At 46.6% G+C, this 13,131-nt stretch overlaps 3 protein-coding genes across 3 annotated transcripts; 1 reads left to right on the top strand and 2 right to left on the bottom strand.

Moving 5' to 3' along the window:
- Positions 1-280: 280 nt before the first annotated feature.
- Positions 281-5,124, bottom strand: ATNIH1004_005846 (NACHT and WD domain protein; the record flags this gene model as incomplete). The annotated part of the gene is made up of 3 exons (XM_033570487.1): positions 281-4,068; positions 4,122-5,033; positions 5,109-5,124. 3 exons carry the CDS (start codon positions 5,122-5,124, stop codon positions 281-283), a joined length of 4,716 nt encoding a protein of 1,571 aa, XP_033426519.1.
- A 1,484-nt stretch (positions 5,125-6,608) lies between these two features.
- On the top strand, positions 6,609-7,760 carry ATNIH1004_005845 (uncharacterized protein; the record flags this gene model as incomplete). The annotated part of the gene is made up of 5 exons (XM_033570486.1): positions 6,609-6,678; positions 6,731-7,420; positions 7,476-7,602; positions 7,652-7,708; positions 7,757-7,760. 5 exons carry the CDS (start codon positions 6,609-6,611, stop codon positions 7,758-7,760), a joined length of 948 nt encoding a protein of 315 aa, XP_033426518.1.
- Positions 7,761-9,371: 1,611 nt separating this feature from the next.
- ATNIH1004_005844 (uncharacterized protein) lies at positions 9,372-10,715 on the bottom strand (the record flags this gene model as incomplete). The annotated part of the gene is made up of 2 exons (XM_033570485.1): positions 9,372-9,814; positions 9,902-10,715. 2 exons carry the CDS (start codon positions 10,713-10,715, stop codon positions 9,372-9,374), a joined length of 1,257 nt encoding a protein of 418 aa, XP_033426517.1.
- Positions 10,716-13,131: the final 2,416 nt, after the last annotated feature.

Below are 13,131 nucleotides of genomic sequence, written 5' to 3'. Positions count from 1 at the left end.
GGATGAAACTTGATAATATACAAAGCCCTTGAGGACTCCCATAATGTCACATAAAAAATTATAAGAGAAAGAATAGAAATCTTCTGGTGAGCTACCAAAAATAGCCTTTTTTCTGAGAGCAAACCCCTTGGTGGTACATACAGCATGCCAGCATATCATGTATTAGCTATATTTCTAGCGAAATCGCCGCGTGTTCTCCGTTACTGTAGAATAACATGGGCTCCTCTTACCATTGCAGCTTTTGTCAATGTACCAGAATAAATTTTAGCCGTTTCCGGTCTCATATTTGAACGCTGTCCATATTCGAGGCCTGTCCATATTCGAGGCCTGCTCGGACAATCGCGACGTCAGAATTTCGTGCGATTAGGACATCTCGTCGAGTAACCAAAGCAACTACATTTCTTGCACCAGAAAACCAATCGTAAGGAACAAAGAAATGTCTCATGTACAATACGGGATTGTTTTCAGGTTCCTCAAGATCAACGGAACAAACCCAAGAGTAATTATCAAGGAAGACAATCCTACTGGATACATCAAGCCCAATGATATGGGCAACATGGTGTTTGAGACTCGAGAGTCTCTTGCTTATAAGAGGTGTTAGCACGTCGCCGTCTTGGGTTCTTTCCCCGTCATCTGAGGTTTTGCCAGCCTCAAGTCCAATCTTAGATTTTTCAAGATTGGCTTCATATGGTCTTATAAATTTGGTGGAATATGGCAGACCACCGAGCAGGTAAAGGTCGCATGTGTTGGCGGACCCATCCAACTCTGACAGTTCAATGAGGACACGCTTTCTATTTCGTGATGCATACGGGATAATGTTCTTTATTTGCAGTCCTGTCAAATCAATGTTGAGCTCCACTGTCGCAACTTCTGACCAGTCACTCCACGTATAGATGCGAGCCGTTGTTCCCTCGAAGCTTATTATGTGATGCGGAGATTGCTGGTGCTGGATCCATTTCCTTATGCCCGGTCGCTCCCTGAATGCCCGTACGCCCTCCTCATGACCACTAATATTCCAGAGGTGGTCAGTCTCCCGTGTTGAGAGTATAAATTTCCCAACAGTGTCGCTCGGTAAAACTTGAGTAATTGCCTGTCCACAGCCAAGACGAGACTGAAATAACTCCTTGTCACCCAGTAATCGTTCGCGCGGTGACTCCAGACTCCACGCAAAGATTCTGTTTGAGACGTCGGCACTCATGATGACCTTCCTCTGCGGCCACCAAGCAAGTGTGCTAACGGAAGACTTGTGGCTGTAGATTGTCCGTAGGTTTACACCTGAATTTAAGTCATAAATGCAAACAGAACCATCATCCTTGCTGCAGAAAACAATTCCTTCGCTAGGGTCCGCGACCATGACACTAATTCTAGCCTTTGAATCTATCGCCACAGTTTCGACGACAGTCGTTGATGTGTTTTCGCTACTATCATCACTTATTGAATTTCGCAGCAAAGCCGTAGGCTCCCAAATATTGCACTTTGAGCCCCTAATATCCGCGAAATGGAGGCTATCTTTACTGAAAGCCAGCTGTTTAATGTAATAGCTGGAAGACTGGACACGGTAAAGCATCGCCAACGTGTCGAATTCGTAGATCTGGATAATTCCAGACCCAGCCGAGCCGGCAAGTAGACATCCGTCTGCACTGGTTGCTAAAGTATGGCAATCCGCACGGAGGCTGACTATGACCTCGTCTGTAAAAGGGTCGAGAAGTACAAGATCCCCATCCAGATAAGAAGCAACAAGTCGGTTGATAGCTGGATTAGGGTTGAAAATGAGGGCGGTAACCAAATGTGTGCTCGTTTCGCCATCAGGTAATTTCTTTCCACAGCTACCATAATATGTATCCTCCCGCAGATCCCAAAGCGTTATTGGTCTACCGCTGTAGACGGCGGCTAACATTTGGTGACCAACAGATATTGATATGGCTGACGGTACACGACGCGTCTTTATATTAGTATCTTCCGAATCATTCCACGGCCTGTCTGGGAGTCGGACCCCGTCATTGCTCAGATCCCAAGACGTCAAATAGTTCTTCGAACAGGCAACTATGAGCAAATCCCTATCGAATGCGAGGCCTACAGACCGATGTGGAGATTGAAATCTGTGAATCAAGTGGCCGTGGCGAATTTCCCAGAGGTGGATGCTTTCCAGTCCACATGCTGCAATCAATTCCGGTTTGCCTCCAACTTGCAATATCCTTACGGCCTCGCCATGATTCAGTGACCTGTATTCTTGGTAAGTTGTGGCATTGTATACTGCGATCCTCCCAGAACTAAGACCAACTGCGAAAAATTCATCACCGTAGCAGATGGCGGTTGTTTGGCTCTGACGGAACTCAATGGATGTTAGCCGATCATCCCATTCAGTACTTGAAAGCCCCACCACTGATAGTTTTCGTCCTGGATGTGTAGTTTTATATACAGTGGATTTCTTGGGGCAAAAAGGCAGTATAAGCGAATATATCGAAGAGGGTGAGATTATGAGCGCGTCAGCAAATTTCGCTGCGATGCGCACTAGATCCGTTGTCCAGCCTTTAATAGTTTGCATTGCCCCACTAAGTGGAGATCTCTGCACCTTGCAAGAATTGAGATATACTTTGAGATGCTTTGCTGTGCGAATCAGGGGCGTGAGATCTTTGGACCGTGCAATGACCTCAATCCAAGACAGGATGTTTGATTTTAAGAACTTGTCGAGGAGTAGAAAAACATCATGTGCGAGCGGGTCAGCTTTCGACAAGTGATAGGAGAATGTCGCATATGCATATGTAGAAAATTCTGCCCTTTGCTCCCCAGTAAACACGCTTGCGCTACGTCTGGACCGAGGGGGCTTCATCTCTTCCCCAGTAAGGTACAGGAGACACACCCGTGCAATCCGTGTGTGAGCCACTCCTGTGTTGATGGCAAACTCAGATGCCAAGTCGTCTCTTAGGAGGAATTCTCGGACTGTCTCATGTACCAACCGTACGTTGTCAAACTTGTCAACCGTTACAAGCTGGCCACAGACAGCCCCAATAGCATCTTGCAGCTTAGGAAAGCTGTCCCCCGTATCCAACTTTAGGGCATATGCTAGTTCATTCGATTTTAGCGGCCTAGTTGCGCATGTGGACCACGTGAGAATAGCACTGCTAAGTTGCTTTCCCCGTGATGCTAGCGACATTGAGTCCAGAGATCTTTGGTATAAGAGCTCCATACCTGGAGGAACCTCCTCTAGGACTTGGTTAATTTCCAGCCTAGTATAGGAATATGAAAGCTCATCAAGGACTAAAACAGTCCACAGAAATGAGCCCTGGGATTTTTCAAGTATTTTGTCCATCAGAACAACACGATCTTTATCATCTTTTACCATTAATGATCTTGCCCTCGCCTCGACGAGAAGCTTAATGTCATTAAGGGTATCAGATGTTGAGATCTTTTCAGATTGAAATGCGTGAGAATCGAGGCCGCTAAGATGCTTTCCTATTTCAGCGCGCTCTCTGCTTGTGACTAAAATTCGTAGTGGTATGGACAAATCAAGCTTGGCCAGCACGGTATCGAAAAAAGAAGCTATATTCGCACTCTCATCTAGAGCATCAATGACCCAATAATGTTTCTCTAATTTTGCCTGGAAAATACCAGAGAGGAAGAGCTTTCTCCATATAATGCGTTCATCGGTGCTGTCAAGTTTGATGTCATTCTTTTGCATTTCCAAGATCGCCTGTTGTACGTGGGAGTCTTTACATGCCATCTGGAAAGCCAGTGATCGTAAACAGTTGTCTAGACGAGACTTAGATTTGTCCCCATACTTGAAGAAGTAAAAGCTGCAGTTTCCTTTCCTCCGTAATTTGTCAATGATATACCCAGCGAGAACGGATTTTCCCGCTGCTGGCTTCCCATCGACCCAAAATATATGTGGAGCCTTAAAGTCGAAGCTGCTCCATCTCACATAGCTTTTCTTCGTTTCCAACCATTCACAGGTACCGGGCATACGAGCGTCTTCGACAAGAATCAGGTCATCCAGAGTCTCGGGAGCCCCAAGATATTCTTTAAGGTCTTTAATCTGAGTACGCGCTATACTTTCCTTCGAGTTCAGTACTAGAATATGTTTAGTAGAGCGATTGCCGGGAAAAATGCACCTTGTTCCATACCTAAATGGGATATCCTGGTAACAGTGGAGGCAAGCGCGTTCCGAACTGTTATGTAGTTCGGATCCTGCGGCGTTCCAAACTTGCAGATTGAGCGATGATCAGCGTTCAGTGGAATCTGGTGCTCTTCGCGATATCCAAGTGTAGCAGAATCCGGGTCAACAATAAGTGTGCTAAAGAATCCCACTTTAAGCTTCTTAGTCTCGTAGAACGACCAGAACTCTATCATGTCCGAATATTTGCGGAACTCGTCATTGACGGACTGTAGAGCTTCAGAGCCACGTTTAAGATCTGAGACATAAGCCCGAGAAGAGTAGGTGATTTGAAGCAGATGTTCTAATAGCTTGGCCGAGTCGGACCCTCTATGAGGCGTTGCGAAGAAGTACATCGTGTGAATTCGTTTCACAAGGGTATCGTAAAAAGCATCCTGCCTTGCCAAAAGATATGCCTTCTTGACAACCAAACCTCCCATGCTATGTCCAATAAAAACTATTGGAGTGCTGGCGCTGCTTAACGATGGAGAAGTACTGAGCTCTCCAAGCAGTGACTTAGCAAAATGATGTATATTTAGGCAATTATCGTCGCCCTTGTTCCAGTCTGAATTATACCCAAAGCTGTGTATACGAGTGTTCTTGAACGCTGGATCTTCTGGAAGCCATGCTTGCGGCCAGTAGTCTGATATAGAGCTTGAGTTGCTCCATGTTTTCATGGAACCACCACCAAGGCCGTGCACAAAGATAAATTCGACGAGCGTTTGCAAGGGTGAATGAAGTAGATTCAATCCCAGATGGCCTTTTAAATTGCGTCTAATGTCACCAGCGGTTGTTGAGAAATTCTCGTCAATCGATCCAAAACTGTTGTGCTGAGTGCCCGAAGACTGTTTCGTGTCGCTTGGCTTAATGTTTCTGATAGATTCTAAAGAGTTGGGACTTGTTAGCAGAGCACTGGAATATGCGCTCGCTCCAGCCTATCAGAGGTATGGGATCTTACCATTTTGTCGCAACATCTTTTTCTCTCCAAATTAATAGGACTCAAGTTTGCGCATAAACACACGCTAAATAATTGCTTTGGAGAGGAAGCATCCAACATTTCGCCAGCTGCGGTAATAGTGTCAGCTATGGGCTTGTGGCCACATGGGAATCTTATGCGTATGTGACGTGTCAGCACTAGTATGTTTCACCCAGTCAGGATGCCGGAATCATTTTTAAATATGAAGGCGTCAAGAGGGATGGTAATGTGCCCCTTCATACCCTATCAGCAAACCCCTCGGGGGGTTAGATTGTGATAATGTGACTGACAGTACGTTAGTTTTGCATAGGCTCCCCCGCTCACTAAATTCGGAATTTAGTAAGTCAGATGATTGGCCGTGCTACACGCTACTCCTGAAAAAGGTTGAAAGAACGGGCCGGACCGGGTGGTCATGACCAAAGCAGTGTTACCAACGGATCTCAGTGCCAAGACGACCATTTCCCCCCAAAATAATAAACCCAGTGCTTTCTTTCACAAGCTCCAACACATTAACCCCTTCTAATATTAACTCGTCTTTATCATGTCTAACTCTACGATGAAATTTTCAGCTTGTCACCCGAGCATCGCAGCTGGAGACCACAAGGGGTATATGGAATATGCACTAGAAAGGGCCCGCCTTTCCCCTCCAGCACCTACGAAGTATTGTGTGGGCGCAATTCTAGTCGATGTTGACCAGAATGAGATTTTGTCAACCGGGTATTCAATGGAACTGCCAGGAGATAGGCCCGAAGATCCAGGCAACACACATGCGGAGCAATGCTGCTTTATTAAAGTCGCTGAAAAATACAATTTACCGCCAGAGCAAGTCCATAAGGTTTTACCCAAAAATACGGTCCTTTACACTACCATGGAGCCATGCAGCAAGAGGCTTAGCGGTAATAGAACTTGCGTGGAAAGGATCCTGAGGCTTGCAGATGCAATCCGAGTCGTGTATGTGGGAATTAAGGAGCCGGGGATATTTATTGCTGAAAACACAGGAAGAAAGATCCTGGAAGATGCTGGCGTCCAAGTCAGGTTCGTGGAGGGGATGGAAGACCGTATCTTGGAAGTTTCTACTGCGGGGCACAAACTCGGAAATAAGGCGGCGTCACATGATGTTTAACGCGACTTCACAACGATATTACAGCTTACTGTCAAGGTATGCAAGCTTAACTCTTCTGGTGTCGGCGGCAAAGCAGCCACGAATTTTAGAAATGACGAAACATCCTACGACGCCAAGATTCTTGTGCCCTCCTGGCGGCGCTTACGATAATTCTTCGTACATTAGTTAACTAGTTACTCTACTCTGATAAAGGACAACCTCGCCTCTCCACTTTCTAGTCTAAATTATAGCAATCTCCTTCGATATTTCTCTTATACAGTCTACCTCGATCCCAGCTCAACTCATATCGTTACCATAGGGGAAATATAAAAGAAAGAAAGAAAGAAAAATCGACGGTTCAGACTCAACTCTCAAGGGCCATGGAATGCACTGGTGACCATATTTTGGACTTCGACGCAGACAACATTGTCGATCCGAGCGTTTTTGCCGGTGAGTCCTCGGTATCTTCAGTCATGTCCAATACTGACTGACTGTTGCCAAGAATTACCTAAAGGATGTCTTGTTGTATCTACCGAGAGTCATGGCATCAGTTTCTGGGGTCACACTGGCCGCATAAATGTTGAATTAGCTGACGGAACGCCGCTCTCATTCTTTATCAAAGTTGTGCCTAGAGAACAAGGCAAGAACATGGTTCATGGGGAGTTCGAGTCAATGAAGGCTATATATACTCTGTTGCCAGACTTCGCGCCAAAGCCGATAGCGTGGGGAACTTACTACAACATTCCAGACATGCACTTTTTACTATGCGAGTATCGAGAGATGACTGATGAGATGCCAGATCCTCATAAATTCGCTGCTCGCCTTGCGGCGCTCCATCAGAACAGTTCATCACCCACTGGCAAATTTGGCTTTCACATGACCACGTATAGCGGTAACTTACCCCAGATGAACGATTGGGAAGAAAGTTGGGAAGTTTTCTTCGCAAAAAGTATGAGGATGGCCCTTGACCTTGAGGTCAAGGCCAAGGGCCCTCACTCAGAATTAGATTGCCTAGTGCCGATCCTTTTTGATAAGGTTATACCTCGTCTACTGCGTCCCCTTGAAACCGAGGGCCGGTTGGTGAAGCCCTCACTTGTTCACGGAGACCTTTGGTATGCAAATTCGGGCCTCGACGTAGAAACAGGCGAGTCTCTTGTGTTTGACGCCTGTTGCTTCTACGCCCATAATGAATGTACGTTGTATCAGCTATTAGAGATACTGTTCAGGCTGACATATGTTACATGTAGATGAATTTGGCCAGTGGCGGCCTATCTGCAACCGATTTGGTGACGAATATTTGGCTGCGTACCAATCCTATATCCAGATATCACCACCCGAGGAAGATTATGATGGCCGTCTGGATCTTTACAAACTGTGAGATATCCGCGTTCGGAATAGTTATTGGAAGCTGACACTCTAATAGGAGATTCAACACCCATGTCTCTGCCCTCTTCACAGAGAATCATACACTTAGGGAGCAGTAAGAGTTTTTGCAACTGTTTGTTGTCAGGGATGCACTAACAAAAAGCTAATAGGATGCTCAATGATATGAGAGATCTTGTCCACAGATATGGCTGAAGCCTGGAATCAGCCAAACCAGAGCATTTTTTGAGCATATTCCAAGTTCTGTAGTCACTTAAGAGGAGTTCGTGATCTCAAGGTTCCTCATTGTTTAAGACAAATTTGACAATATACGTATTTTTTATGTTACGAACCAAGGGCTTGTATTCCAGCAAGCTTAGACTGCGAACCCTATGGGTAGCATTAAAGAGTCAATCAATACAATGTTACATCTCTCATAACTATATAAATAACCCATCGTATTAATGTCAGGGGTTTCAAGGATTGTTCCTCATTGGTCTGCGACGTTGGTTTCGCCGCTGCAAAGGGCTAACTAGTATACTTGCGTTCTAGTAATCAGACAAACTTATATTAGATCACTTGCGAGAATATGACACAACCGTAAGCTCATTACAATGAAAGCCCTTTTCCAATTTCTCACTAGTTTCGCCCCTTTTCCTTCAAATTTGAATGCTCCATGCCAAAGAGAGTAAAGCGCTATAGCCTTTTCAGAGCTGATTATAATATACTCCAGAAATAGGTAACTCCACCAACGTCCTCATTAAAACCCAGCTCCCCGTCTGGCTGGATTTAGTCCCTCGACTCTTAGCCAATCTGCGTATCGTCCACGTCGCGTTGGTATTGCATAGTTTGGGGATTATTAATATTTTGAATACGTTGTACCATTGTTGGGGGAATTTGCATCTGTATCAACCGTATGTTACTTTGTTAGGTACGTTTTCTCTATCCATCTTGTTGGAAGAGTATGAATATTTTAGAGAAAGGGCTAATAAGCAGGTAGCTCCATGGGTACACCCATCCCTTTCCCGAGTGACAATGCAACTGGCACAGCTGCTCCCCGAAATGGCATTTAGCGTATAGAACCAGGTCCCCAATTCATGCTTCTCAAGTTATTGTCGATGATGGCATCCAGCGGGGCTATGACCAAGATCTCTGTACGAGTACGATCAAGCGGTATGTCTGATGAGACTTCATGGAAGGAGAAGAATCATCATTGAATGGAGGAACGTCACGGGTTAGATCGCTCCGTACAAACGGAATTGGAACCGTTGATATGGCGGCTCCTTTTTCGAGGAAGGCGCCGAGGGAGCAAATTCCGAGGCATTGCAGTGTCTCCGGAAGGGATCATCGAATACGTGGGGAAAATGTGAGGATTATCGGGATTTTGTTAGGGAGTTAGTCGGGCTGGAGAAACAAAGTAGTGGAATCAGAACAGCTATACGTGGAGGATTGCTGGATGGGAACTGGTGATGATGAGTTCCAGGATTTGTTGGATTTCCAGACGAGGACCGTCCCTGGATCGGATCATGATACCGTGTCTAAGGATACGGAGACGCTAGATAGGGTGCTTCTGGAAGCGGCGGGACGTCTTGATAAATGACTGTATGTCGTTTGATATTCACATGAACCTAGTGTCCTCTCTCAAGCATCATTGGTCATGACATGGTCATACCAAGACTCCTCCAATCCATCCCCATCCCATACCTTCTACGAAATGCAACCGAGATGAAAATGGTATTATGCAAGGAAAATGCATCGCTAACCTTTCAAAAAAAAAGGCATCAAAAGACCTGAACTCCACAGTGCATGCGCCCGTAATCCCAAAACGCGTAGCCCCATTCCCAACCCTGGAAATGTGCCAGATCTCGTACAGGCAGGTCCTGTGCTTGTGGTGACGATGGCGACGATTCCTCAGCCGGAAGTGAAATACCGTCGCGGGGATAAACCCCCTTGTCATGCCAGTGCTGTTTCCAGCACTGACTGGGTTCGATCACGACAGATGAAAGATCCTCTTCAGGGTGTATCTGGTCCGCGGTGGGTAACGGGTGCGGATCTCTTACGACCTCTACCAGATCCTGAAAGGAAGATTTTGAGGAGATAGAATTACTGATCACTAGACGCCAGCTGTCTTCTCTAGAGGGCTGAGTAAGCACCTTGAAGAGGAAGCCGGGACCTAGCGAAACTAGATGGTTACAGTAGATACTGCAGTCATGAGCATCGTCGGCTGTATCGGGGTTAGCGCGTCAAGACGATATACAACAGGTAGGAGCATGCAAAACGGAAATCATAAAAATAGAAGAGAAAGAATTACCATCTGGACTCGGATGCAGCTCCCACGGGTCCACTGGTAATGAATTGGGTCGAAGAGCCCTCCATCGGGGGTCAGATCTGGGAAACTCGCGCGTGATCTGAGCAAACACGTTGTTGTATTCGTGACGGATGAACATCCAGACAGATCCGAACTCCTCGACCTCCCACGTCGGCATGCCCCCGAAGAACAGGCTCCACATGCGGTCGATGGTGAAATTCCTGTACCACGTCGACGAGGCCCGTTTGCACGGAAGGGAAATGGTCGGATCGAACGGACGTTCCTGAGTCCATTCACGTGACCCGAAGATGTTGCAGTATGTCTGTAGCCGACAGAGCGCGCGGAGGATCCGTGCTTTCTCTGTGGCTGACGGCCGTAGGGGTAGATTCTGCTGCCAGGTGTTGGGGTCTACGCCTGGCGGACATGGTGCGCGTGCACAGTAGGCGTTCAGGAGAAACCTCAATTTCCGGTGGAGGTGTAGAAGGTTTATGCTTTCCTGTGTACCTGGGACCTCTGCCGAGGAAGCTAGTGAGGATTCTCGATGGCAGCGGAGTTGATCCAAAAGCGTGGTTATCTGGCCCTTATTGCAGGCCACCTCGGCATGAAGACCCTCCGAGTGGATAGCTGCCAGAGGCTCTTCAAGGCCGACGACCCCGTACTGTCGCCTGACAAGCGCACAGAGAATATCCTTTTTGGCTAGGCCGTAGGTGTCGTGGTATACCGGGGAAGCGTGGACCAGACATTTTAATGTGTGTTCGTCAGGGAGCGACCTGAGGATAAGGATGCGTAGCTCTGTCGGTAAGCTCTCGAATACCATTGCTGGACGAATGCACTTGCGTTGAGTGTGGATGAGAAGAGATTCACCATGGTAGACCGAGTGTAATTAAAAGATCAACTGTGGAATGGAATCTGACGCAAAACCGGTCAGGGGCCCGACAGTAGCCGGGCCGGTCATTCTTAAAAGTCCAGCAAGATCCATCGTAATAGTTGAAGCTCTTGGCGGTCTGGCACTGCGACTCTCGTCTGACACAATGAGCGATTTTTGATAGGCCGGAGGCGCCGAGAACCGGGGTAGAATGTGTAAATCTTAGGTAAAAAGACGCAAAATTCTGCCCTTGTCGACCAGTCTAGGTCCGTGGCAACACCCTTTGTGCCACTTGTGGAGAGAGTGTTGGGTCATTCTACATCGAGCACGGAATCCGTGGCTCAATCCCGTCAAATCCGTCGTCGTTGGGTTGACGCTGGTCAGCTGGTGCGAAGGTTTTTTGCGGGGATGTCCCTGCCAAGCTTATGACGTCATCGTGCTATAAAATAAGTTGCCTGGGGAATTCTTTTCTATGTGTCAGTTCCAGTTCCAGAGGTGCTTAATCATGGAGTCGGAGAACTACTCCGATTATAGGGAAGCCTACTGAGAGCTGAAGTCGATCATAGGGCTACGGTGGCTTGAACAGGCTATTTTTAGACCTATCATTATTAACTCCCAGCAATAGTTATAACAAATACTCTGTAATAGTCCGTATCAGAACCCCAAATGTAGACATCCACCATGCCAACGCTGTAGTTGTCCTTCCCTTTGGCATTAAATTTTGGTTGGTACCGTCCTTCCTATTGCTTGTATCCAGTTTAAACCCACGCTTCTCTTGACAGCAAGCACATGCCGCCGTACAATGACCCAGGATCTTTTCACAATCGGCATTTCTCGGTCCCCAACAACATCCACATTCACGACTACAACATCCACCTCTCCTGGCATAATCGGCAACAAGCTAGTTTGGCCTATGGACCGCCCTAGCTGATGATCTTCTGTTGCTGCTTCGGCATATTTTCCCTCTTGGTTCTAGAATTCTCGTGCGCCTACTCCATGGTCTTAGGCGGCCAGTTTCTGGGAGAATAGCCACATGATGGGATATGTATTAGTTAGTAGTTCGCTTACATGAAGATATAAAAAGCCCCCAAGGCAGCATGTCGGTGAAGGGAATGAATATGATGTTAGAATTCATCATGATATATGCCATGCGGCGTCATGAGGCAGTCCATCAGATGATTCAGTGAAGCGTACGATACTATTCTCTCTTCCAATCCCTAGCTTTTCTATTCTTTGTCCCATTCATACTGCTTCCTTTCAGGGAATGGAGAGAAATCTCTTTCATTCAATATGCTTGCCCAGAGCAGTGAAAGTAGGATTCCTTTGGCTTGTTCCTTTTTGTCAAAATATTCACGGGCTTAAGGTCCAGGAAAATTATATAAGCCCTCACGAGCTCGGCTTCTTCCTCTTGCATCAGGTACTACATTATTTGTTTCAGTCTACCACCCAAGACAGACAGCATTTTATATTATAGTTTCTCCTCTATCCCAAGAACTATATGAACTTTAAATTATATTTCACACACCTTGAGCTCCTTGCTCAACAAATCCGAATTGGTTCACCATCTTCCGTGTATGGATCCATCTTCGTGACAACCAGCCATGCTGCCTCTCGCGTTTCAATATACAACGTCATGCATGCCATGCCTTGCTTCTGGGATAAAACCTCAATCGATCCTTAATACAATTAATGGCCCCCAAAACTAGATAACCTCCAGTTTATTACGTTTCTGCACCACCATGGCAATTCCCTTCTCTTATTTAACCTCAGTCATAACAAAGTACATTGCACACGACGGCCAGTGCAGGCTCTCCAGCGTTAAGCTGCACATTGGAGCTAGATGGTGGATCAAGCCCGCTGCCCGATCTGGACGGCTTTTTCAACCTCAGGATGGCAGGCAATGACACATTTCCCCCACTGCATGACTCGTGTACGATGTATCCAGTGGAAGCTCAAACCTTCGAGCCTCCAAAAGCACCGAGAATCCTGACTGACGCTCAGGCGGCCAGAGAGAAGGAGTTAGTCGAGCATGACGATCCGGTCACCGTCGGCCACCTTCCATTTCCTCCACTTCGATTTCACACCAGACGGCTTAGCAACAGATGTGTCTATCATCCGTCCTTCCAGAACAATAGAATCAAACATGCTCTACACCTGCCAGTTATATATGGATTTATGTCCGATATAGGTTGGGAATGGAAACGAGTATTAGGGATTGCCCTTTAAGAGACAAGAACATCCTGGGGCTGATGGAGCCTTGCATGGTAATTCGGAACAGCCTATCCCAACCATATCTATGTCAGATACCCGAGTTGTTTCTTGAAGAACATAGGGAGATTGCGATCGAGAAACTATTGTTGCGCGCTTT

The sequence above is a fragment of the Aspergillus tanneri genome (genome assembly GCF_003426965.1).
Source record: "Aspergillus tanneri strain NIH1004 chromosome Unknown AapTan_4_pilon_pilon_pilon, whole genome shotgun sequence".
NCBI classification, from domain to species: domain Eukaryota; kingdom Fungi; phylum Ascomycota; class Eurotiomycetes; order Eurotiales; family Aspergillaceae; genus Aspergillus; species Aspergillus tanneri.
This window is presented reverse-complemented; position numbering and strand designations above follow the sequence as displayed.